Below are 26,479 nucleotides of genomic sequence, written 5' to 3'. Positions count from 1 at the left end.
GCCTGCAGAAGTGCCTGTCTGCAGGCACAAGCCATCCGCCTGGAGGCTGTCCTATAGGAGAGTCAAACACTGACAAACACTGCTCACGGTAATAAATTCCCTCCTTACTCTGCACTGAAATCTGCATCCTTGTGCCTTCCAGCCCACAGGCCCTTTGCGGCCATTGAGAGAATGTCTGGGCCCTTTTCCTAGGGTGGCCCGGCACCTGTTTGCAGGATGCCCTTCCCCCTTCCTCAACACCTGTGAAGTGCTCCGGGATCTTGAGAGCCTCTGCACTGACCTCTGCCCTCATGGGTTCTGCCTATGACCCCGCACTGGGGAGAATTACAGCGACTGTGGGCTGGCTGGCTGAGGGAAAGCATGAGTACTCACAGGGCAGAGTCCACAGGGAGAAGCCCACAGGAGCCAGGGAATGAAAAGGGTCAACGCTCAGGGCTGGCTGGGGGAGGAGAGTCATGGGAGCCAGAGCTTCCTGTCAGTGGGAACCCCAGGGAGATTTCCATGTCCTAGTTCCAAGAAGTGTCCAGGACAGAGCCCTGTGGCATATCCCTTAAGACCTTCCCCCAACAGGAGGATCTCCCTCTCTTGTTACCCCTCCACCCTTCTGTTATCTAAAGTAGGCATGCCCATCAGCTTTCTTAGTTTTCAAAATATACTTATTCCTTAGTTTTCAAAATATACTTATTAGCGTCTGCCTTCGGCTCAGGTCTTGATCCGAGGACCCTGGGATAAAGTCCCTCATCGGGCTCCTTGCTACGCAGGGAGTCTGCTTCTCCCTTTCACTCTCTCCCTCTGACAAATAAATAAGTAAAATCTTTCTTATTTATATGTAATATATATACTTCTATTTGCAAAGGAAACAGAAGATTTATAAAAGCACTGCTTTTTTTTTTTTTAAGATTTAATTTACTTATTTCAGAGAGACAGTGAGAAAGAGCATGAGAGGGGAGAAGGTCAGAGGGAGAAGCCGACTCCCTGTGGAGCTGGAAACCTGATGCAGGACTCGATCCTGGGATGCCGGGATCATGACCTAAGCCAAAGGCAGTCGCTCAACCAACTGAGCCACCCAGGTGGCTGTCTCTTTCTGTCTCCGGCATATCTTTTTTCCTCACTTATTCTCTCAAGGAAGAAATAACAGAGCACAGCAGTGATCATGGAGGGACTCCGTGGGCAAAGGCCGGTTGCATGAGATTCCAGTATTTTATCAGGAAACTCAGGCTAAGGATCCCAGACATTTTTATTCTAGAGTCACCTCTAAATGAGGCCCAAGCAAATGCAGAGAGATGGGGCAGAAGTGGGAAGGTAGATGTTGCTGCCTCACCCAGAGCCCCAGCTGGTCATCAAGCTCTCCCTCATGCTGGGGCCTGGGAGCAGAGAGAGGCCAAGGCAAAGAAGAGTATTTCCGGGAAAGGTATATCTCTGCAGGAAGTTTGTAATTCTTTAAAAAAATGTTTGATTCAGACTCTTAAATATATTCCTTTCCCTAAACCTATAGAGATGATCTTGTAGACCCTGTCACTGCTCCCTCTCAGCACGGTGTTGCCTGTCAATTTGTTAAGTAAGACTGTCAGTCTTCTTCTTCTTTTTTTTTTTTTTTTAAGATTTATTTATTTATTTGAGAGAGAGAGAGAGTTCACAGGCAGAAAGGGCAGGGGGAGAAAGAAGCTTAAGCAGACTCCATGTGGAGCACAGTCTGCCACAGGGCCCAGCTCAGGGCTGACTCACCAGCCTGAGATCAGACCTGAGCGGAAACCAAGAGCTGGTTGCTTAACCCACTGCGCCACCCAGGAGCCCCAGACTGTTCGTCCTCATCCAGGTCGCTGGTTAAAGCCTTAGCCAGCCACAGCCTTGTGGCATATCGTGAGAGTTCCCTCTCCTGATGGCTTTATTAATAAGTCCTTTATCGGGGCGCCTGGGTGGCTCAGTGGGTTAAGCCACTGCCTTCGGCTTGGGTCATGATCTCAGGATTCTGGGATCGAGTCCCGCGTCGGGCTCTCTGCTTGGCGGGGAGCCTGTTTCCTCCTTTCTCTCTCTGCCTGCCTCTCTGCCTACTTGTGATCTCTCTCTGTCAAGTAAATAAATAAAATCTTTAAAAAAAAATAAATAAGTCCTTTATCAATCCATCCAATTATCAGTTCTACAGCCCGCCTCTCTCCCTGTTCACATGGTATCCTGAGGGACTGAGAAGGCTCTCTGAGAACTACAAAACTCTAGAAAATGAAGAGATCTTTAGGGCTGTATAGGGGGAAACTGGTCTGTGTGTGTCACTGGCCCCTGAAGATGGATTCCCTGTCCACCCTGCGTCCTGTGTTTGCGGATCAGCGCACCCTCCACCATGACCGTGGACTCAGACCCAGAGGGAGCGCTGGTGCTCCTCCCCGACCCTGGGACACACAGACAGACAGACACGCACACAGGCACAGGGGCGCCTGCATGAGGGTCCCATACCGCATCCTCGTCGTCCACAGCAGCCTTGTGCTCCGGGAGCAGCCGCACAGCTGGCTCGTGCCCGGCGCCTGCAGCCCAGTGCAGGGCCACCCTGCCTACCTGCCAGGAGGGACAGGAGAGCTTGAGGCACCAGCTGCCTGCCTGGCCAGTCCCCCACTCCCCCCCCTCATCTCTCCAGCTGCAGGACAGCCGATCTGGTGGTGACACTCAGGCCCCCTCCTCCTCCTCCACATGGAAGCAGCTGAAACGAATGTAGTCAGACACCATGACTACACCCATCCATCCCCCACTAAAACTTCAGAGCTTCCCACAGCTCTTGGGACAAACTCCTGACCCTAGGCCCTGCCCACCACAACTCAGAAATGCCAGACAACTCCCATTGCCCTGTCTTTACTCCTGCTGGACAGCCACTTGTCAGAAGATTACTGCCCTAGTCCTTGAGGGCCCCCTGACTGCCTAGGTTCTGTCCCCTCCTTCCTTCAGAATGGGCTGAAGGGGCCTGATCCTGCACCCCATGGTGAGACCACCCTGGAAGTCATCACGGTCTTTGGCCTCGGCACATCTGAGCAAGACTGGGGGAATCCTGCCTCCACCAGCCCACGAACCGTAGTTTTTAGCTTATCAGGGGACAACAAAAGGAAACACTAATTTTCTGTGTGGTCTTTCTTCCTCAGAGCTTCTGCCCCTACTGTCCCCTCTGCCTGTCTTCACCTGGCAAAAATCCCACTTCCTTGAGAAGCCTTGCCTGACTGCAGCAGGGGGGCCGGGCTCCCTCTGGCCTCCACATGCTCTCAGCTTATCACAGTGGGAATGAACTGTTTGTGAGACTCTGTTCACTTTGTCTTCTCCCCAACCAGTCAGCTCCAAGAGCGCAGGAACCACATCTGCTGTGGGCTCTGCTTGGTCCCCAGCACCTAGCACAGTGTCGACCCAGGGGGAGCCCTTTAGTATAACTGACTGACCGAATGAATGAATGAATGAATGGACGGATGAATGAATGGATCTGGCCTTAGTATCCTGTCATCCTACAAGTCCCTGTTTCTGTGCAAGTGTTTGTCCAGTGGATACTGGGGCTCCAGTTATGAATAAAACGCTGTTTTGTATAGTGACTTGCTAAGGTGACTTGCTATACTCATCTGTGTCTGTCTTGATCTACAAATAGGACCGACACTTCCTGCCTCCCCCACCTCTCCAGGGCTGAGGGACGACCACCAGGAAACAGGTGGCGGAGTGCTCTGAAAACCAAACCGCACCAGATGCACCTGAGAATTCCTGTTACTATTACTGAGCCTTGGACAAGCTCGGAAGACCCAGGTAACACACCTGTCATGTCACCCCATACAGAGCAGCCTCTGCTACAGTCAGGAATCCTGCATCCAACCCCTTCAGCCTCCACTGACCTCCCACCCAGGCCAGCATCTCCTCTAAGACAAGCCTGGAACCCAGAAGCTCAAGGAAGAGAGAAGCTACCCTGCATGGCACCCGGGCCTCTCACCAGTATCTCCCCCACTACCCTGCCCCTGTCAGAAGGAATGGCTTTTCTCCCCACCTCCTCCTCCAGCAGGGCTATGGACCACCCCAAGTGTAGCCTGCCCTGCGGCCTGATCCATGGGCTGGGTCTGCCTCCCTACCTGGTCTTTGACCCCTGGGGATCACCTAGCCCACAACAGTTTTACACACTCAGTGGGTGCTCAGAAAACTGAACTGCTAAATTGCTTCCTTGCACATGCTCAGCCTCTCTTGGTCTGGCCTCTCATAGTCTTGGACTCCTGGACTTCTAATCACGGGCACCACTCCATCTTTGTTCCTCCAGGCTTCTGCCCCTCTCTGTCCATTTGTCTGTCCATCTGTCTCCTGGCCTTCAACCCCTGCCCTCCTGACTCTAATCTTTGTTCCTTGGGTGTGCCTTTCAGATGGGTGACAGGAGTTAAGAGTATGAGATCTCAAATTGCCCAAGCCCAGCTGGGAGGCCTAACCCTGACCTCAGGTAAGACCGCTAAGACCTTGAGACAATGTGGACAATCTGAGCCTCCCCCAAGTTAAAACATGCAAATGCTTCTGCCTTGGGCTCCATGAACTGTTTCTCCCGTGTGGAATTGTCACTGCGATCACTGCCGCAGGCACTATTCCTATCCAAGCCTCCCGATTGGGAAGAGCCCCTTTACGAACGTGGTTTCTGGCCCTGACGTTGACTCTCCTCTCCATCAGTTCCTTCATCCTCCCGATGTTGTTCCGTCGGGCGGCCTCATGGAGCTGCCTCTCCATAGGAAGCACTAAGGGCAGAAAAGGGGATGAGGGATGAGGGGCAGGGTCCTCACACGGCGCGAGGAGGAAGGGTGAACAGCTCCTCCCTGCCTGGAATGTTTCCCTGGCAGGGGTTCTTCCAGCTCGGACTCGGACTCAGGTGGAGATGCCGCTCCTCCCTTCGGATGTTAGGGACTTCCCCAGACAAGCTGCTTTTCTTCACTAATTCACCCCAAGTCCACATAACCAGGACTTAGCAAAACCCTAAAGATGGGACAGTAAGACTGTCCACGGGAGCCAGGTGTGTGCCCATCACGGCCCACAGAGGTCCCCCATCATCCAGTTTTCATGACCCCAAGAGCAGCTCTTAAGGAAGGGATGGAATTCATTCCCACTGGAGTTAATAACTACCTTTTCTCTGGCTGTGTCCAGTGAAGAAGGCAGCCAGGAGGTACTGAGCCATCTACTTCATCAGGCTCGGGCAAGGCCAGAGGCACGCTCACCTGGCTTCTTTGTCCTTGTCCCTCCATTTCTTCTCCCTTCATCCCCAATCCTGACCAGCTATCACCTCTCACACACAGCCGTGTGGCCCACCCTGATTTGCCTTCTCTCAGGGCTCCCCTTGCCTCAACACTGCATCATTACCTCAGACTATAGAGAGCTCTGAGGTCTGCCAGGGACAGTGGTGGGTTCAGAGGGTGGTGGCCAGGCCAGGAGGACCCAGGCCTGGTGACATCCTGGGCTCATCTCACCAGACCCCCACACTGCCATCATCCTGACTGCTCTTGGCTTGTGAGCATGTCTGGTGTTCTTGGCTGGACCGCAAACTCCTTGGTGACCTTGGCCACATCTGACCTTTGCTGACCCACCTACAGCTCACAGCAGGGAGGGATCCATAAAACTCTCTTTCCATGAGTGACACATAACAGACTAATAGATGCCTGTCCCTCCCCCAGAAAGGCTTAGACATACTAGCACAAGGCACAAATATTTGCTAGACCTTTGCATGGTCATTACAGGACAGATAATCTGTGGTCTGATTGCTGCCAAACCCACATCCTGTGTGTCTGGTCCAATGTGAATGTCCAGATTCAGCCCCTTTGTATATCTAAGGAGAGGTGTCCAGTGTTTGGGCAGGGAAGGCTAGCATGAGCTCAGTGACAGATAAGCCTGCCATCCATTTTCCAGATATGCTTTCCAGATATGGAGAGGGTCTTGGGTTTTTCGAGGCCTTACAGATACAACCTAGGGTCTTCGGGAGCTGCTGGCCCAGGGCAATCACATGGCTCTAGGTTCAACTCTGGCGAGTCACTTCCAGGTCTCCCGGCCTTGTGACTTAATTATCCTGTGGCTCAGTTCCCTCATCTGCAAAATGGGGAACGTGAGCTGCCCTGTAGGATTGTAGTAATGATTAGATAATAAGATATGAAAAGCCCCTATTATGGTATCTAGCAAATAGTGCCAACATCATCATCACTATGAATCCTGTAAGGTAAAGGGTCAGAGAATACATTCTGGTGTCCCTCCAGCTGGGGCTTCCTTCAATTCAGGGTCCAAGAAATCCCAACCAAGGAAAGCATCCTCCCAAGCCACCTCCCTACATTCTTTTTCTCCATAGCACCCCTTACCACAGACATATGCTATACTTACATACTTAACTAGGTTCACTGTCTTCTCCCCCTCCCCCACTGTTATAAGCCATGACAGGGGAGATTTTTGTCTGATTTGTTAACTGCTGTATCCCCAAATTCGGGCCCTGGCACACATCTGTTGAATGAATGAATGACATACAAATCATTAAATCTCTTCAGGGGCCTTTCAACTATAAGATGCTCTCCCAGTTAAGACTCATTAGGCCCCTGGAAAATCAAACCACAAGCTCAGGTAAATGGTGGGAAGGAGGCACTGAGCGGAAAGCAGCTTCAGGTCAATATTTCAGGGGAGTGAGAAAACACCACCTTCCAAGTGCGGTCTCCATTGCTAGCTCCGCCCTTTCCCACCTCTAAAGAGGATGCCTTTCCTATAGGGGAAGAGAGGGCTCTACTGGAAGAATCTCTCAAATACCTTCAGGAAGCACTAAGTCCTGAGCTTTTGTTTCCTTAACCTCTTGGCTGAACAACACCATGATCCAGGTTGGGGAAAAGAGCTCCACTTCAGGTGTGAGCTTAGAGAAGCGGGGATTCTGGTACCCACTGTGCCACTTTCTAGCAGCAGGATCCCAGGCTAGCCATGTATCCCTTTGGAGGCCTCGGTTTCTTCAGCTGTAAAACTGCAGGAAGGTGAAGAAAATCATCTGTAGAGATCTCTTCCAGCTCTGATTCCCTTTCTCTTAGCTGAAGCCTGGAAGTGGCCTGGTTTGTGTTGGCAAACGGGCACTGAGTGTGAGTGAGAGCAAGCAGACCCTGCAAGGCACCAGTGAAATCAGGCGTAATCTCTTCCCTTCCATCCACCTCAACCCATGCATCTTCTTTCTGTCCACATCCAATACACACTGTGCTCTGGCCTTGGAGACCTTTCCCATGCTGCCTCCTCTGCCCAGAATTCCCTCCCACACATCCCAATACTCCATAGCTGCACATTCTTTATGGGCCACTCAAGTCATCCTCTGACCCAGGAAGAACCCTGCACCCTTTGAAACAGCACCTCTATAGAGCCCCTCACCGTCCCCCACCCATCCCAGGGAGGACACTAGCCCAGTCCTCCTCCCTCTCTCCCAGGGAGTGCAGCCAAAGCCTCTTAGGCCGGCTGATGCCCACATGCCCACCGGATGCCACTACCCAGCCTAGAGGCCCTGGCACTGAGCATACTCCCTGAGGAATGCTGTGCCGTGAGCTCATCCCACCTGCGGCACACCACAGCTCCTCTGGTTTTCAGTTTCCCATGCGGTATAGCCTTCATTCCCCTACCCAACCCCAGCATTCTGGGAGAGCAGGGGCCTTCAGCATTTCTACCACTTAAAGGCTGTGTGACCTTGGCTAACTTATTTAACCATCCTGTGCCTCGGCTTTCTCTTCTGCAAAATGGCCATAACAATAGATCCAACCCGCAGGGCGTCTGTGAAGATCAAATAGCATCCCTGCCCTGGCTCCGCCTAGCACATAAATTAAGTACTCAATACAGGATCGCATGACCTTCTCATTCGCATAAACCTCTAGCTACTGTCTCCGCGGCGGCAGCTCCCTGCTCCTCGGACCCGTGGCGCCGCCGAGTCCCGGACGCGCGGCCAGTGTCCCTCCCCCTGGTCCCGTACGCGTTCCTCTGGACGCCATAGAGAAGCCCATGACCGAGGTGGCCGCGCGGACAGCGCCAATCGCGGATTCCTGCACCCCCGCGGGCGTGCGGGACTCCTCTGGGCTCTGCCCGCGTCCGCCCCCCAGACCCCACTGCACGGCCGACTCACGGCCGTCGGTCTCCCACGCCAGGGGCTCCTACATGCCGCCGTTCCGCAGCCCAGGCGCGCGCTTCTGCCCCGCTGCGTGTCCGCGTGGGCGCGGCGCCGCGAGCCGAGGGGAGGGGGCGCTGAGCAGGGGTCGGGACGAGGGGGCTACCGGGAGCGCGGAGGTGCGCGTGGCGGCCGCCTCTCCGGAGCTTTCGGTCCTGCCTGGACCCTGGAGCACGACGTGGGCGCAGCTGCTGCGGCCCCTCCCCACGTCCCGAACCAGAATGAAGGTGCCTCCTCCGGCTCCCTCGACCTGCCCACCGCTCCGCGCCTTTCACACGGGAGGCCAGCGGAGCGGGGCCACTCCGGGCTCCTTAGGTCCCCGTAGGCGTGTCTGCCCAAGGAGCTGTCCCAGCCTCCTCGGCGCGTTCCTCTGGACGCCATAGAGACGCCTTACATTCGTGTAAGGCCTCCTGCAGGCCCCATCCTCGGTGCTCAGGAGCCTGCTCAGCTGCCACCAGACACTGAAAGTCAGACTCCACAGACACCCCAGCAAGCCTGTAAGCATATGAAGAGATGGGCAGATTTATTCATGATCAGAAAAATACAAGTTAAAATGACAATGAGGTATCACACCAATTAGACTGGCAAAATCAGAAAGCTGGATAATGGGACGCCTGGGTGGCTCAGTTGGTTAAGCAGCTGCCTTCGGCTCAGGTCATGATCCCAGCGTCCTGGGATCGAGTCCCACATCGGGCTCCTTGCACCGCAGGGAGCCTGCTTCTCCCTCTGACTCTGCCTTCCACTCTGTCTGCCTGTGCTTGCTCTCACTCTCTCTCTCTCTTACAAATAAATAAATAAAATCTTTAAAAAAAAAAATAAATAAAATTAAAAAAAAAAAAAAAAAAAAAAAAAAAAAGAAAGCTGGATAATTCCAAACCTTGGCAGCAGCAAGGAGCTGTCACAGCCAGGTGGACGGATGGTGGGAGTTATTCTGGAAAACAGTCCCGTAGTCATGAGGGAAACTGAACACAGCGAACTTTGACCCTAGAATGCAGCTTTTCCCTTCCAGTCTCAGAAAAGGACAAGTAAAAGGACATTCCTTGGGGCGCCTGGGTGGCTCAGTGGGTTAAGCCGCTGCCTTCGGCTCAGGTCATGATCTCAGGGTCCTGGGATCGAGTCCCGCATCGGGCTCTCTGCTCAGCGGGAGCCTGCTTCCCCCTCTCTCTCTCTCTCTGCCTGCCTCTCCGACTACTTGTGATTTCTGTCAAATAAATAAATAAAATCTTAAAAAAAAAAAAAAAAGGACATTTCTTGCTGCCTTGTTTCGTGGTGGCTGGAAGTTGAAGGAGACTTGAGCTTCTGCACTGAGGGAGTGGGTGGGTAAAGTGTGACTATGCAACTAGAGAAATGAGGAACCAGGATGCAGCTTGGGGACTGGGTGCGGGCTGGGGACACAGGCCCTGAAAGAATTCACCAAGGCAGAACAAAATAGAGAGAACTTTATTGGATACATTGCAAGGACAATAAAGGGGACACCACATGTGGTGGCAAGAACCTATAGTTAAAGGGCGGAGTGAGGGGGCGCCTGGGTGGCTCAGTGGGTTGAGCCGCTGCCTTCGGCTCAGGTCATGATCTCAGGGTCCTGGGATCGAGCCCCGCATCGGGCTCTCTGCTCAGCAGGGAGCCTGCTTCCCTCTCTCTCTCTCTGCCTGCCTCTCGGTCTACTTGTGATTTCTCTCTGTGGAATAAATTAAAAAAAAAAAAAAAAAAGGGCGGAGTGAGGAAGTATGGGGATGTATAGGAGTTTTCCCTTTTTTGGTAATTGTGCCTGGTTTTAAGTAGCACGTTGATGCCTTAGGGCTATTTGGAGGTGGGTCACTTAATGAGCCTGTCTGCATTCAGCCTGGTGGTCCTTGGGGGGGGGGGGGCTTTGGCCTTGCTCAAGCCTGTTATCTAAAAGCACCCTCTACAACCAGGTGTGTTCACAACACACATTTAAACACCCACTGCTGAGCTGAAAAAGTACAACCCAGTGAGAACTATAACACAATATCAATAAATGCATACACACAAGACAATAGAGATTGCAAAGACACAAACAAAAATATACACATTAAACATATCAGAATGGGTTGCACTTCAGACCCCTGGGGGCTGTCCATGTCTTCTCTTCTTTGCCTTTTTGGCTTGAAGGCGTTTACGGCCCTTTAGATTTAGGGATCCTGGAGTCCCAGGCATCTCTACCCCAAGACAAGGAACTATTACTAGTTCTCTGGTAATAATTTTCAGTCATTATTGTAAGTTCAAAGAGTCTTCCTGGAGGAGGAAGTATTTGGGATGGACTTTGGGAATAATAACATAATGATAATAAGTAATGCTTAGTGAGCTTCAAGCTAAGCACTTTGTGTGAATTATCTCATTTTGTACCCCAAACCATCCTATGTGAAATGGGCATCACCATATTATGGAGACTGAACTGAAGCACAAGAGAGTAAATAATTCTCCCTACTCACATCGGTAAAGGGCAGAGCCAGGCTTCTCATTCAAGGTGGTCTCGTTCAAGAGCCAGAACCTGAGCATCCGGCAGGCTGAGAAGATTCTGATGGAGTCAAAGCCACAGGCATCAGGCAGTTTCTCTCTCTAAGCCCTGGCCTCCCAGATGGATGCAGAGGTGCCAGGGAGCGGGTGGCTGGCACACCTGCCCACTTGCCGTCAGTGATAGCCATAGCTCTGGGCTGGCAGAATGAAGTGGCTGCTGCTTTTTGCATCTCAACTAGGATACTCATATCTTGGGATACACAGTGAGAATGAAGAGTACAGGAAGCCATCGTCGGGACTTAAATTTTACACGATGACTGGGAAAGGGTAGAAAAGTTGCATTTTTATTAAAGCTACCATGGTTCAATGAACAAGGGAGTAAGATGCAAAATCTGATGGGCCACTTTGGACAAGGCCCCAGAGCCTTAGGTGTTCATACCACTCTATCTTGGGAGGGATATTTGGAGGGAGGTAGCTGGGGGAACCGAACCCTGGCTCTGCCTTTTTCCTTCCCTGATGGTATGCAGAGCCCACTTTCACCCTGCTTCTCCAGCCCTCAATCTCACCCCCCACACACCACATACACACCCCCTTACTCACTCAAGTGCTCGCTCACTCTGATGATCCCCAGGTCATTCTCAAAGAAGACAGTTCCACACACACATGCTGCTTCCCTAATGCTAAAGGGACTGTGGGGTTGGGGGACAGAAGAGGTAAATCAGAGACCATCACAGTCAACAGAGGTGGAGAGAGAGCCTGAGAGCATAGTGCTAGGGCTGGGGGTAGGGCATGTGAGGTGGCTACAGGACCTGTATGAGTGTGTGTGACAGAGGGACGTGATTGACCTTAACATCTACTAGAAACAAGGTGGAAATATCAAAGTGATGGAAAACTTGGTTTGACTGTGGAAAAATAACGTCAATGATACTCATTTATGAGCTCTATTTAGCTTAGTAATGATGCACATCATTTCAAATGTCTTTTTTTTTTTTTTTTTCAGTCCTCATGTAGCTGGGGCCTAAAGGTGTGAGGGCACCTGACTCCAGGGGTCCCAAGCAGACCAGATTCGTCCCCTGGCCACTGACAAAATCCAGAGGCAGAGAAATGACTGAGGATGAAACCAGGAAGGAATTAATTTCCGTGAGGCCAACACCCAGAAGACCACAGGCCAGCAACCCACAGACCATCTCTTAGTGCTGAGAATACTTGTAAGTTTAAATAAGGAAAATGTGGGGCAAAAGTCAGTGGGTACGTGCAGGTGGGCAGTAAAGGTCAGGTCAGTCACTGTTGTGGGGTTGGTCATGGAGGCTTGCAGTCATCAGGGCAGTCCTTATTGCTTGAGGGGGTGGTAGTTTTGGTTCCCATCACAGGATGCTTTGCCCGCAGGGCAGCTTTGCCTGAGTGAAGAGATAAGAAGAACCTAATCAACAAATCAATCTGTCAAGAACAGATTGAGTCAAATGAAGGTAGCTGAAGCCCTCTTTCCCTGGGGGAGGAAAAAACAAAATTAAACTTGTTAAATTCCTTTCAGCAGAATGAAATTTTCCCTGACCTGCCTCAGGATCTTTGCACTTGACATTTCCTTTTCCACAATTAGTTCTTTGTCATTTTTGGACCGGCTTAAGTGTGCATCTTCCAATGTTAGTTTTGCCATCGCTACCCACACTGTCCCTCTTCGAGCAGCCTTTGCCTCCCGAGCAGTCACAATCTGTAACTCTGGGACACACAAATAACACTGGGTCTCCCTATTCCTATTCAGAGTTCATTGCTCATCATTTCATACTCAAACGGAACACCAGACTAGCATGGAGTTCATCATATTATTTGCTCTATGTTTATGTATATTTGAAATTTTCTACAGTAATTAAAAAAAAATTGTTTATTTTATTTGACAGAGATCACAAGTAGGCAGAGAGGCAGGCAGAGAGAGAGAGGAGGAGGAAGCAGGCTCCCTGCCAAGCAGAGAGCCTGATTCGGGCCTCAAGCCCAGGACATTGGGATCATGACCTGAGCTGAAGGCAGAGGTTTTACCCACTGAGCCACCCAAGTGCCCCTACAGTAATTTTTTTTTTTTTTACAAAATTCTTATCTCTTAGATAAGGCAGCTATAGTAAAATATTAATATATGGTACTATTCTTTCAACTTTTCTGTAGATTTGAAATTTTCCTAAGTAAAAATTAAGAGAAAAAAAATCGGGGCACCTGGGTGGCTCAGGAGGTTAAGCCTCTTTTGCCTTTGGCCTCAGATCATGATCCCAGGGTCTTGGGATGGAATCCCACATTGGACTCCATGCTGGGCGGGGAGTCTGCTTCTCCCTCTTCCCTTCCCCCATGCTCGTGATCTCTCTCTAATAGATAAATAAAATTGTAAAAAAAAAAAAAAAAAAAAAAAAGGAGAGAGAGAGAGAGAGAAAATCATGTCTTTGTCTTGATTCTTTTGCCTCAGGGAGCTGCCTCACAACCCAGAACTTAGGCTCCATTTTTAGTAGCTCTCTGGAACTGAGAGAAATGTTATGGTCTCAGAGCACCAAATGTAGCAGTCCCCAAATCCAGCAAGGTCAGAGCTAGGAGGAAAACCTAACAGTATCTGGACTCCTTGCAAGGACCACTTGGAACTTCAAACCTACATCTTCAGGGCTTCCATCAATGAAGGGAGACATGTGCTTTGTCTGTCATTTTTACAGGAAGGCGGGTGGGACAAGGATGTTACTCACAAAAGAAAAGAAAGGATTGTTGGAAGCAAGGAGAGGGCTCATGTGACAGATTACCTCATTGGTGCTGACCAGAAAATCCCTGACTGATTTAACAGAGACTATGTTTCTGCGGGAGGTTGAAACTGCACTTAGGTTAGGTATTCAGCTGCTGTTTGGTGTCTTGACTGAGCAAAAGTGACACCATCTTGGGCCTATGGTTTTCTTTTTTAACAATCTGAACTTTCCTGAATTCCTTCCCACTTAAAAAAAAAAAAGACTTGCATTATTTTCCAAGGCATTGGACCCTAGGTCTGAGATTTGAGGCTTCTTGCTGAGGCAAAAGTATCAAGACAGATTTTTTTTTTTCCTCTTAATGTTTTACTTAGAAAATTTTCAAATCTACAGAAAAGTTGAAAGAATAGTATCACATATAATTTTGCCATATTTGCCTTATCTAAGAGATAGGAATTTTGTAAAAAAAAAAAAAAGAATACTATAGAAAATTTAAATATACATAAAAGTAGAGCAAATAATATGATGAACCCCGTATATCTATCATCCAGGTTCAGCTGCTAACTGTCTTGGTTAACATCCTTCTCTCCCCTGCATTATATTGAAGTAAATTCATATTCGCCCATATTCACTGTGTTTAACCCTCTGAAGTTATTTTCCTTATAGACGCTGAAATTATGGCCTCTTTGGCCAAACCGGAGACTAAACCTTTTTGTGTCAACCACAGTAGTCTTTAACAGCTTCCCTGCTTCTGGTGTGACAAGATACTCCAGGTTGATCCAGCCCATTCCCAGCCCCAGACCTAGAATCAGCCATTTCTAGACCCAAAGAGTCTTGGGTCCTTTTAGCGGGAAAGATATCGAGAGACCAGAGTCTGGGCACTAGGGATGATCATTGCTACTGGGTTGGTCTTATTTCTAGGAACTTCCAGTGGATAGAGCTAGGAAATGTCTCATTTGTTTGTTTCCTGATAAAATGCATCACTAGTTCGGGCGCCTGGGTGGCTCAGTTGGTTGGATGACTCCCTTCGGCTCAGGTCATGATCCTGGAGTCCCAGGATCGAGTCCCACATCAGGCTCCCAGCTCCATGGGGAGTCTGCTTCTCCCTCTGACCTTCTCCTCACTCATGTTCTCTCTTACTGTCTCTCTTTCAAATAAATAAATAAAAAAAAAAAAAAATGCATCACTAGTTCATACTCATCACTGAATGACTATAAGCTCAAATTCAAGACAACAGGGTTTTTACCTAATGTTATAAAAATTACATCTGTATTTTCTTTCTCCTATGTTGGAAGTCCCACTTCTCAGTGATGGCAACATAATTCGTCGTTCACTTTAACCACAATATACTCACAAAAGTTTCAGAATAACAATTCCAACATAAAAACCAACAATATGATTCCTGAACACTGTTGAAGTATTTTTAAAAGTTTGTCTCGTTGGGGCCCCTCGCTGCCTCAGTCCCTAGAGCGTGCAGCTCATGATCTCAGGGTTGTGAGTTTCAGCCCTATGTTGAATGAAAGGTTTACTTGAAAAGGGGGCAGAGGGAGCGTGCCTGGGTGGCTCAGTTGGTCTGACTCTTGATCCCAGGTCAGGTCTTGATCTCAGGGTCTTGAGTTAAAGCCTCATGTTGGGCTCCTTGATAGGCGTGAAGCCTACTTAAAAATAAAAAGGATTTTCTTGTCATTTGAATATATCCCACTAAGGGCTTATAATCACATTACTGTTTTGAGATCACTTGGGATAGTTCCTACCTGTGTGGTTATGTCACCAACTCAACATAGCATAGGTTTGGAGAAAAAAAATCAGAAGTTTGTTTCATTTTTGCTTTTTTAAACGTTAATTTTGTTTAATAATTATGTAAAATATTTATAGTTTCAAAGTCAAGTCTCTGAAGGTTGTCACGGTCAGTTGTCATAGCCCAGCAGTTTCCAGTTGGTTCTTGCTCTCCTTCATTCACATCTAGTTTTTCTTCCCCTCTGATGATCCTACTGACCAAAGCAGCCCCTGGCTACCACCGATGCTCAGAGGCAGACCCAGGGGCATCCTCTATGTAGAGGACACAGCTTCCAACAGAGGCCCCTGCACCTTCCGCTGTGGATCCATTTGGGCAGCTAGACATACTGGGTTTCTCAGACTGACCGGCTAGTGACTCCTCTGATTCCCTCCCCTTGCAGTCACTGTCTTCACCAGCTCCTTCCACAATCGTGCAAAGCACATTGCTATGATAAAGCCCCCATCCTGTAATCTTAGAGTGATTCTGCTCTCTAACTGAATCCTGACCAACACAATAACCTTTTCTGTTGTTGTTGCTTAACCTTATATTGTTTAATTTAAATCATATATATGTATATGTGACATGACATAGATATATACTTTCCCTTTCCTACAATAGCATATTATACACAGTTGTCTCATTTTGCCTTTTGCCTTTTTTTTTTTGACAAGTTTGAGATCTAACACACCATACAATCCACACATATAAGTGTACAATTCAGTGGTTTTTAGTATTGTTCAGGGTTGTATTCTCGTCACCATTCAATTTTAGAACATTTTCATCACCAAAAAAAGAAACCCCATACCTTTTAGCTCTCACTGCCCCCACCTCTGTCACCACCAGAGCCCCAGGCAACCACTAATCTACCCTCTATCTCTACAGATTTGCCTACTGTGGACACCCACATCCTTTACCCACCAAAAAACCCACCCAGGTGATCTCTCTGCAATGGTCTGTTGTGATCTTCCTTGTTCTTTTTGCTGCCTCAGAGTCCTCCATTGTGTGGCTTAGCCAACCAGTGCCTTCTGATGGCACCTGCCCTATTTCCAATCTTTGGCTATTACAGTAGAGTTACAATGAATAGCCTCATGCATGTATCATTTGGCTTTTTTTTATTAACCACTGCATCTATGGGATCTATTCTTAGAAGCAGGGTTGCTGTGTTAAAGGGTAAATGCAAATGTGATTTTGCTAGCAATTGCCAAATGCCCTCCACAGAATCTGTATTGTTTTGTACTCCATCAGCAACATATGAGAATGCCTGTTTCCTCACAACTTTCCCAATAGGACATCCTGTCAAACTTGGATTTTTGCCAATCTGATAGGTAAAAAATGGTAACTCAGTATAACTTTTTAAAAAGATTTTATTTGGGTGCCTGGGTGGCTCAGTGGGTTAAGCCACTGCCTTTTGCTCAGGTCGTGATCCCAGGATCCTGGGATCAAGTCCTGCATCGAGCTCTCTGCCTGGCCTGCTTCCCCCAACTCTCTCTGCCTGCCTCTCTGCCTACTTGTGCTCTCTGTCTGTCAAATAAATAAATAAAATCTTTTATTTTATCTTTTAAAATAAATATTTTATTTATTTGACAGAGAGAGAGAGAGAGCATGACCAGGGGAAGGGACAGAGGGACAGGGAGAAACAGACTCCCTGCTGAGCAGGCAGCCCATGTATGTAATTTTAATTTGCATTTCTGTCATTACGAACAAAGTCAGTGATCTTGCCTATGTTTAAAAACCATTTTCATTTTTTTCCTGAGAACAATCCATTCTTATTTCTAGCTCATTTTCTTTATTATTGTTGGCCTTTTTCTTGAAAGGATTTTGAAACAAGTTTTATTTCTTGTCTTACTCATAAAGTGATGGTTGTTCATTACCAAAGAAAATTTAAAATACAAACAAGGAAAAATACATCCATGATTCATATGCCCAAAGATGACACTAGAAATCACTCATTATATATTATATTTATATATAAGCCCCTTTCTCTCTCTTTCCTTCTTTGTATAGTTGAGTATAGTTGAGGATAGCTGACACACAATGTTACATTAATTTCAATCTGATGAGTTTATACAATTTATAAAACTATGCTCACCACAAGTGTAGCTACCATAGCTAGCCCCACTTTTTTTTTTTAAGATTTTATTTATTTATTTATTTATGTGAGAGAGAGTGAGCGTGAGAGAGTACAAGCAGAGGGAACAGCAGAGGGAAAGAAACAGGCTCCCGGCAGAGCAGGGAGCCTGATGCAGGGCTTGATCCCATGACCCTGGGATCACAACCTGAGCAAAAGGCAGTGGGATCATGACCTGAGCCCAAGGCAGATGCTTGCTTAACCGACTGAGCCACCCAGGTCCCCCAGCTAGCCCCATTCTAACAAAAGGAAAAAAGTTACATACACAGAGACAATGGCAAAATATTTACTGGTCATGTGTCAGCACTTGGAAGCCATTAGTCCTTCAGGGGAGAGAGGCCTGGAATGCCTGGAGAAGGGAGAAGGAGGGGAATGGCAGAAGGTTCTTACCAAGTAAGGTCAGGAGTGGCCAGTGGGCAGCCCCTGGAGAAGTGCCAGTACGGAGTGGGTAGTTTGAGTGTTGCTTACCCAGAGGGGAAGGAAAGGGGGAAGCAGCCCCAGCATAGGGCTAGGACTGAGGTCCAGCTCTGTTCTGCTCTGCCCAGCCATGTGACCCTGGAGAAGTCTCTCCCTATCTTCACAAGGAAGTCAGCCTGGATGGTCTTTTAGTTCCCTGCCCAAGCAAGCATGATACTAAGATGGGATGAATAATTCATTAGAGCAAGAAAGCATTGATTAACGAAGGCTGGCTGTTTTATTTTTCAGGCCTCTGGGCACCCCCCTAAACTTACAAACCTTGGACCCCACCCACACTTCCCATCCCTTGTGTACTCATATTCCTGAGTCTGGTCGCCGTTCTGCTACTCTCCAGCCATGTGACTCTGGGCAAATCATTAAATCTCAATTTCTTCATCTATGGGTGATACTTTTCTATAGGGCCCTTTCAAAATGCCTAAAGCAGTCCCTGGCACACAGCGAGTGACTTATTATGGTGGTAATCATTACCTGCCACCTAACCCGCTGAATCGTCTGGACAACCCTGTGAAGTAAGACGCAGTAAATTTAAGCTCCATTTTACCGAGGAGGCAAGCGAAGTGCAGAGGTTAATGACTCTCCCAAGGACACACTGAAAACAGGCGAGTGGAATCCCGGCATGCCTCTCTCCGAAGGCGAACTGGGTGGTCCACGTGGCGCTGCCATGTGAGTCCCTAGGGCACCCCGGCTGCAGGCGCGCGCGTGCGCGCGCTCTCCGGGAAGAAAAGCGCTTTGGGGGCAACCCTAGAAACCAGAGCAAGCAGGCATGCGGGATTGGAGGAGCCAGACAAGGGCGAAAGTCAGGCGGCGGCCGCTCAAGCAGCTTCTCCGTTCGGCCCAACTGCAGTTCCTGCGGTCGACACACGGGGGAGCCAGAGCCGGCCAAGAGCTGCCGGCGGTAAATACCGTAATTGTCCCAGGTGTGCGCACCTTATTCCGCCCCACCTCCCGCACGAGCGCGACCGAGGCGGGAGGAGCGTGAGAGCCAGCTGCGGGGAATTACAGACGCCAGTCTGACCTGAGCTTGGCTGGGTCCGCCTGCCACGGAGGAGCCTCGCGGAGAAGTGGGACTGCCCGCAGCCTCCGAGTCTCTCGGAGCTGGTTCTCCACGCCGGCTTCCTGCTACTCTGTTTTGTGAGGTTTTCCCCAGAATCGCAGCGCAGGCGGTTGGCCGCCAGGCAAGGACTTGGCCCCGGGGGGGGGGGGGGGGGGGGGTGAAAGGCGGCAGAGTTGCTGGGATGTCAGGACCCCGTATCGGCGGGTGAGCTGCCAGTTTAATTCCCACTTCCCTGACTTCCCCCTTCACTAAGGACCTCCCGGGAGAGTCCCAGGCCTTCGTCAGCCTGAGCGCCCAAGATACGATAATGCTGTTCAGAGTTTGGCGATTGACGGAAATGGGTTCCGGCCAGGGTAATGTGCATTTGAATACTGCAGCACGGATGTTCCAGAGGTGTTTGCCTGAACGAGGGCGGGGATGCCCGGGAGTTGTGGGCCCGGAGGTGGGGCAGCGCGGTGTGGCCTGGGGTCTGCGTTCCAGCCTCTTTAAGAAGGCCACCCCGCCACGGGCAGTGTCCTGAGGCAGGGATAGGGAAAGTACAATCAACAGAGAGGAAAAGGGAAGCCAAGAGCTCAAAGGCTGGAGCTGGGCAAGACTTTCATTCTCCAGGTCTCAGTTTCCTCATCTGGAAGGTGGAAATAATAATACCACCTAATGCTAAGGGCTACCGTGAGCATTCAGTGAGTCAGCGTTCTAAAAAATGCTCTGGAACCAGTGCAAAGGCTGGGCACGAAACCTCTTCGGAGGCCTCCCTGATTGTCTCAGACCCCAGTGCTGCTCTCTCCTGGGGGCTCCTAAAACTCATGGTCCAGCCTTCAGTGCCAGCCCTATAGCCTTGATGGAGTGACTGCTTTATTTTGCAGCTACTACCCCCAGCCACGGGATACCTCTTTGCACCCCCATCCCTACCAGACTGAATTTTTCAAGGCAGACAATGGAACTTGATTCGTTGCTGTATTAATTCAAAAACAAGGCCAATTAATACTTTGCAAAATTATACTAAAGTTCGTCTAAAAAATAACAATAATAAGCACAAAGAGACAGAGTTGTGAAAACAAATGCAGTGGGGATGGGGAATGGGACCAGATATTGAAACAATTTGATCAGAGCCATCAGAATTTTTTTAGGTGTATATATACTTTACACTCCATTTTGAAGAATCCACAAAACTCCATTCAAAACTCCATTTTGAAGAATCTACATCTTCTACAGAAATCATAGCAGTGCTAGGGCAAAAATAAATGTGTAAGGACATTTGGTGTGGTGTTGTTTGTAACTGTAGGAAAGAAGAAACTCCAGAGTCCACCAGTAGGGGTTAGTGATCATTTTACAATATATGTAAATCAAAGTTTAAGGCAACTTATACAGTGATGTAGGTCAGTTTTGTTTTTTTGTTTTTGTTTTTTCAGTAAATCTGGAAAAAACTAGAGGATGAAAATATATTGAGGTGCGGCCATACAAGGCAATACTGAGCAGTTGTTAAAAAAAGAAATGAATGGGTCTATAAGTGCTGAGGTAGGAAGAATGCCTAAGAGATAGCAAGAAACAGAACAGGGAGTATAGTGTGAGTCCATTTCTCTGAAAACATTCTCCCACTGCTGCCTTTCAGTCTTTGTCAAATCTCCCTTGCCCATCTCAGGATGGCAAAATGGCAGATCCTTTGCTTTGCAGGCCCTTAAGAATATTAAAAGTCTGCTCCAACCCACTTTAAGTTCGGCCCCTTTCCATCTTCAAAGTACGTATTGCACAGAGCAACACGAGGCTTATCATTTTAACACATTTATTTCGCACCACGGCCCTCTGAAAGAGGTGCTATGATTATCATCTTCAGTTTACAAGTAAGGAAATTATAGAATAGAGTCGTTAAACAGTTTTCCCTAAGTCGCACAGATCACGTATGGCAGAACCAGTGTTTACAGTGTCAGAATCCATGCTCTTAACCATTCTGTGTGTCACTCTAGGCTCATAGGACTACAGAGAGCACTTTTTCTTGGTTTAGGTTTTCAGTAGGTACAGTATATATCATTAACTAGGTATACTAGCCTTTCCCCTGGTGAGGGACAGATAGCTTGTTTCCAGCATTGTGCTACCTATCACAAACATTGCTGCAATGAACCTCTTTGGTCAGGTATTTTTGTGCATCGTGCAAACATTTTGGTAGGTTAGATTCATAGAAGTCAAATCGCTGGGTCAAAGTGTAAATTTAAATTTGGATAGCTGTTCTAGTTACTTATTGCTGTAGGACAAACCACCCCCAAATACAATGCCTAAAGCCACCGCTTTATCTTATTCACAATTTTGCAGGTGAGGAATTCAGGAAGGGCTTAGCTGGACGGTTTATTTTTGCTTCTCTGCCAAGCCAGCCTCCTTACTCACAGGACAAGGCCTCACCACTTCTTGACCTCCCTCTGCAAGTGATGCCATCCCCTCCAGGACTCCCCTGCATGCTTTGGGCTTCTCACAGCTGGTCATTGCAGTTCAGGTAAGAGGCAGGATGTAGAACCTGCTGGGCAAGTTAAGGGATATGCTTGGAACTATAACAGTGTCACTTTTGCTAGATTTTATTGGCCAGAGAACGTAAACACCAGCCCAAATTCAAAGGAAAGGATCGCCGACCTCCTTTCTCTATGGGAGAACTGTCAAAGAATTTGTGATCACCTTTATTCCACCACAGTAGCTATTTCCAAATTGCCCTCCAATATGCTGGTTAGTTTACATTCCTGCAATGTTTGGGGCTGTCTCCCCATACCCTCACCAACACTATACGTTGCAAAACCTTTCATTGGTGCCAATCTGGCAGTTGAAAATGGCATTTCATTGCTACTTTGTTATCTGTTTCTTAAATTATGAGTGAAGGTGAGCATCTTTTCATGTATTTACTGTTCATCTGGAATTTTTCTTTCTTTATGAATTGCCCATTTTTTAATTTGGTTACCTCTTTTTCATGTTGACTTCTAAAATGTGTATATTAAGTATATTAGCTCTTTATCTGACATTCTCTTACAAATAGTGTTCCCAGTGTTTGGTCTTTTAACTTTTCTCCATTTGGGTTTTTAATTTTTTTTTTTTATTAAAGATTTTATTTATTTGACAGACAAAAATCACAAGTAGGCAGAGAGAGAGGAAGGGAAGCAGGCTCCCTGCTGAGCAGAGAGCATGATGCGGGGCTCCATCCCAGGACCTTGGGATCATGACCTGAGCCAAAGACAGAGGCTTAACCCACTGAGCCACCCAGGTGCCCCTTTAATTTTTTTTTTTTTTTAAACATGTTCAAATAATCAGTGTTTTACTTTAAGACTTCTGGGTTTTCTGTGGTGTGTTCCTCCCTTTTTCAGAATTTTCGTGCTAGTTTCAAATGTTTATTTTTACAGAGGAAGATTAATATCATTTTCTGAAGCTCCCTCCCCAATCGTGTTGGTATTTGGCTTGAAATAGCTTTCAATTGATAAACCCCTTAGAGAAAATGCACAACTTTACAATTGGAGGGCAGGGTTGGTCATCACTTTGTTTTGGGTCTTCTATTCTTTTTTTTTTTTTTTTAAGATTTTATTTATTTACTTGACAGAGATCACAAGTAGGCAGAGAGGCAGCCAGAGAGAGAGTGGGAAGCAGGCTTCCTGCTGAGCAGAGAGCCCCATGAGGGGCTCAATCCCAGGACCCTGAGATCACGACCCGAGCCGAAGACAGAGGCTTAACCCACTGAGCCACCTAGTTGCCCCGGGGTCTTCTATTCTGTAGGACATTGGGGCTTATTGAGGGGTGGTAGTGCCATCTCAGGTAGGCCCCAGTACCCTGGGCACCTGTAGGGAAGGGAGCCCAAGAGCCCAGCAAGGGGCACAGGCCTGTCCTTGGGAACCCAAGGCCTGGCCAAGGGATGCCTAGAAAACAGCCCAAAGGTACAATCCCAGACCTCCGTGCAGGGTGAGTTCTGGCCTCCCTAAAGGAAACATTTCTTGGAGGCCCAGGAGAGGGGCCAGATGTTACCTCAGAGAGCTGGTTCAGGAAGTAAGAGATTTCACAGAGCAGCACCTTGTTCAAGAAACCAAGTAGTAAGGCCTTGGCCAGGGACCATCCTACTGGTCTCAACATCACAGCCATGGGGAGAGGCAGGGATCTGCTCTGGGAACCACAGGTATGGGTGGTGGCTCTGGGCACAGACCTTCAGGCTTGCCTTCCCAACCCTGCTGGGCTCCACTGGCTTCTGGCCACCCTGGGGCCTCAGACTGCAGCATCCAGCTCCTCCTTACCCAGGCAAGGGCCCAGAGGCTTGCCCACAGGCACCCAGGGAGACTGAGTGGCACTCGTGTATTCCCTGATCATTTGTTAAGTGCCTGCTATATGCCCATCTGTGTCCTTGGGATGCAGTAGAGCAAAATTCCTGTCCTTCTGGAGCTGATAGACATAAAATAACTGTGGTGAAAATGTGAAATATCAGGAGATAAGTGCTCCGGAAGACTAGAGGGCGAGGTAAAAGGACTTGGGGGCTGGGGGTGGGAGCAGCGGAGAAGGAAGTCATTGTTTCTGGGGAACATCCATTTGCCCTTCAGCTTGGCTCACCAGTGGGGACCCCGTGCAGGAAGGCCAGGAAGGAGCGCCAGGTGCTTGTTCTCCTGGCTCCTTCCCTGAAGGGTCACAGCTCCTGTCTGGGGGCCCTCTCCCACAGTACTCTTTTTCCTGTTTCCAGCAACCCCTTCCTTCCTTCCCCCTCAAGCCTGGGAGTGGTAAAGTTGCCCCATGCCCCCCGCACTTGGGCATAGCACTCTCCCTTGGGATGTCCTTACATCCTACTCACACCTTTGCGAACAGTCCTCGAATAATCCTAACTGGAGTGCAGTGTTCTGCTGGAACCCTGAGAAACACAGTGGCACCTGCGTGGGCACGAAGGCAGGAAGGTGGTTTGCTGTGTAGATACCTAAGGGAAGGGTACTCTCTGCAGAGGGGATTACCAGTGCAAAGGCCCGGAGAGGGAAAGTTACATCCGAACTTTTTGTTTGTTTGTTTGTTTGTTTTTGAGATTTATTTATTTATTAAGCGAATGAGCAGGGGGAGGAGCAGAGGGAGAATCTTTAAGCAGACTCCCCAACGTGGGGCTCCATCTCATGACCCTAAGATCGTGACCTGAGCTGAAATCAAGAGTTGGACACTCAACTGCCTGAGCCACCCCAGGTGCCCTGGTATATCTGAACGTTTTGAAGAAAAGCAAGAGGCCAGAGTGGCTGGAGCAGAGGGGAGGAGAGAGGATTAGCACATGGTATTAAAGAGGTGGGTTTTGGGAGGTAAGGCCACTGGAGGCCCCAACTGAGAAGGCTGTTCTTCAACACTATTGCTCTGCTGCTATGTGGAGAGCCAGCTGTGGGGGCTCAGAGGTGGAAACAGGGAGGCCAGTGAAGGGGCTATTGCAGTATCTCAGGTGGCTGAGATGGCAGGAGGGAAGACATGAGCCCACAGGATTTGCTAGCAGGTTAGATGTGGGGGTTCAAGAACAAGGAGGCAAGGGTGCTTCAGGGTCTCTGGCCTATTGGACTTGTCTGGGCTGCTAGGTTTCGTGTGGCGGCCCTGCACCCATCCAGCCTGGCCTTCACGTCTGTCCCTCTGGGGGCCGCAGACCCATCTCTTCTCCGGCGTGCCGACTGGTCTGCCAGCCACTTCCAGGTGGGGTTCTTGAACAGATCTCAGCCCCTCTACTTGGGGCCATCTCTCTGCTGGTCCTTGACCCTAGGATAGGAGTAGATTCTGGGTCTGGGGCACTGGGAACAGGGGCAAAGCCAGATCCCAAGAGGCAGCCCCAGTGAGCTGACTATTGCTCCTCTAGTGACCAGCTTTCTGGGGGTACGCCTAGATCCACACTCTTCAGCCTGGGCCCTGTGGGTCAGCCAGACTCAAACATGACCTCCTTCTTCTTCCGTCATTCTCTTGGCTGGCTTCCTCTCAAGCTCCAGGCCTCTGTGGGGCCATCTGAGGCCTCAAGTGAAGAGCCTGCCCAGGGATGGCCCATCCTCAGGGACTTTGTCAGCCTTGGCCCCTCTTGCTGGACATGGTCTTTCAGAATTCCGGTTTGGAGGGCCTCCTCCCACAACATCCTGTGGAATCACTTGGCGAGGTTGTCACTGCCTCAGCCACTGGATACCAGCTGAGTGCCTTCTGGACCAGCCAGACCTGGCCTCCACTGATAATAGCACCACCATCTAGACGTCCCCTGAGCTGGCTCCATGCTGAGATCTTCTCAGGCCCATCCACCCAAGTCCGCGGGGGTCCATCTAGCACTGATGGTCAGTTATAAGAGTGGGTTCTGAGGTATACTCTCTCCCACTGGTCCGCATCTGACCTTGGGCAGTCACCTAACACTCCACGTCTCCATTCCCTCAGCTGACCTCCTGGTGTCCCTCCCACATTGGAGATCCTCATAAGTAGTTTCTGAAGAAGTTACTCAATGCAATACATTTAACACAGTGCCTGACCCACAGTACATGCTCAGTAAAAGAGCTACTTATTCATTTATTTGACAGAGAGAGACAGCGTACAAGTAGGCAGAGAGGCAGGCAGAGAGAGAGGGGGAAGCAGGCTCCCTGCCAGAGCCTGATGTGGGGCTTGATCCCAGAACCCCGAAACCATGACCTGAACCGAAGGCAGAGGCTTAACCCACTGAGCCATCCAGGTGCCCCAAAAGAGCTATTCAAATCATCCCAATCTCTAGGTGAAGAAACGGAGGTTCAGAGAGAAATGGAACTTCTCCAGGACTACAGGCTAGGAAACGGTGGAGTCAGTTTCCCCTGTGCCCTGAGCCATCCATCTACTCCCACCCCTGCTGTTGTCCCCTTCTTCCCTTCCACTGTGAGGCCCGCACAGAGTAGGTGTCAGCCCATAAGGAAACACATAGAGAAGCCAGGAGCTTATACTCTAAGAATCCCCAGGGGAGGGGAGGCACCTGTCTTCATGGGAGGTACAAAGATGAGTTAAATAGTCTCAGCTCACAGGGGCTGCCCAGTCTGGAGCTGGGAGCCACAGTGCTCTGGGAGCCTCATCCTTTCCTATGTAGAAGATTCAGGAAACCGCCAAGGAGGGGTAACACCAGAGATTCAGGGACACGACTGGCTTGTTGAATCATACAGGTCACAAGAAATAGGGACCACACAATCTGAATTTTTAAAGACAGTCTTGGGTTTTAATTCTGGGACATCCTGTCCCATTGTTGGATAAAGCATCGAACGACCCAAAGAATCCAATATGGTAGCACTGAATTGACTTCTTACAATCGGGGGTGGGGGTCACAAAAATCCATGGTACTCCACATGTCCTAAGCTTGACTTGGGGAAATAGGGCCAGGTACACAGATGCCACCTGCCCCAGCTTTATGGGTGTGTGTATGTCCTCAGAGACACTAACACCAGCCAAAGCTAAGGGTCATCCACTCCCGGGTCATTCAGTGACTCACTGGCTTGAGCAGCACCCTCTGCCTGCTCCAGCAATGATCCTCGCCCCCCCCCCTCCCCCGTGCTGGGCACTGTTAGGTCTGGAGCGGCTGTGTGAATCCTCAGAGAAAACACCCTTGCCTTGTATACTGCTTGTCCAGATGGAGGAGCAAGGCCTGGTAGAGGCAACACAAGGTTTTGGCTAGAATATCTCTGATCAAGGCTGCTGCCCAGATATGGTGGCTTTGCTCCCTTAGCACAGCTCTGCAACCTTAGCGTTTTGCTACAGACCTGCCTTTCACATGGACTCCTGCCAG

General features: G+C 49.2%; 2 protein-coding genes and 1 long non-coding RNA gene across 9 annotated transcripts in view; 1 reads left to right on the top strand and 2 right to left on the bottom strand.

Annotated features, from left to right (window-relative positions):
• The window catches only part of ANKDD1A (ankyrin repeat and death domain containing 1A), a 43,171-nt gene extending 34,615 nt beyond the window's left edge, over nt 1–8,556 (bottom strand). For all 7 annotated transcript variants that reach the window (XM_059372257.1, XM_059372260.1, XM_059372254.1 and 4 more), the window contains exons 1-3: nt 8,241–8,556; nt 4,618–4,721; nt 2,449–2,547 (exon numbers count right to left, since the gene is read on the bottom strand). In XM_059372257.1, the coding sequence (XP_059228240.1) occupies nt 2,449–2,547; nt 4,618–4,713 (195 nt within the window). In that variant the 5' untranslated portion in view covers nt 4,714–4,721; nt 8,241–8,556. The remainder of the gene's footprint in view (nt 1–2,448; nt 2,548–4,617; nt 4,722–8,240) is intronic.
• Nucleotides 8,557–11,804: 3,248 nt separating this feature from the next.
• LOC131999523 (uncharacterized) lies at nt 11,805–18,873 on the bottom strand. The gene is made up of 2 exons (XR_009399067.1): nt 18,715–18,873; nt 11,805–12,009 (listed from the first exon to the last, which is right to left on the bottom strand). It is a non-coding gene; the product is annotated as an uncharacterized LOC131999523 (long non-coding RNA).
• Nucleotides 18,343–26,479, top strand: part of PIF1 (PIF1 5'-to-3' DNA helicase) — a 71,946-nt gene continuing 63,809 nt past the window's right edge. Inside the window, exons 1-2 of the mRNA XM_059372253.1 lie at nt 18,343–18,616; nt 21,058–21,235. Coding sequence (XP_059228236.1) covers nt 18,463–18,616; nt 21,058–21,235 — 332 coding nt within the window. The 5' untranslated portion in view covers nt 18,343–18,462. The remainder of the gene's footprint in view (nt 18,617–21,057; nt 21,236–26,479) is intronic.

This window comes from Mustela nigripes, chromosome 13, assembly GCF_022355385.1.
Source record: "Mustela nigripes isolate SB6536 chromosome 13, MUSNIG.SB6536, whole genome shotgun sequence".
Lineage (NCBI taxonomy): Eukaryota > Metazoa > Chordata > Mammalia > Carnivora > Mustelidae > Mustela > Mustela nigripes.
Note: the sequence above shows the minus strand (reverse complement) of the source record. Positions and strands in the feature narration are given on the sequence as shown.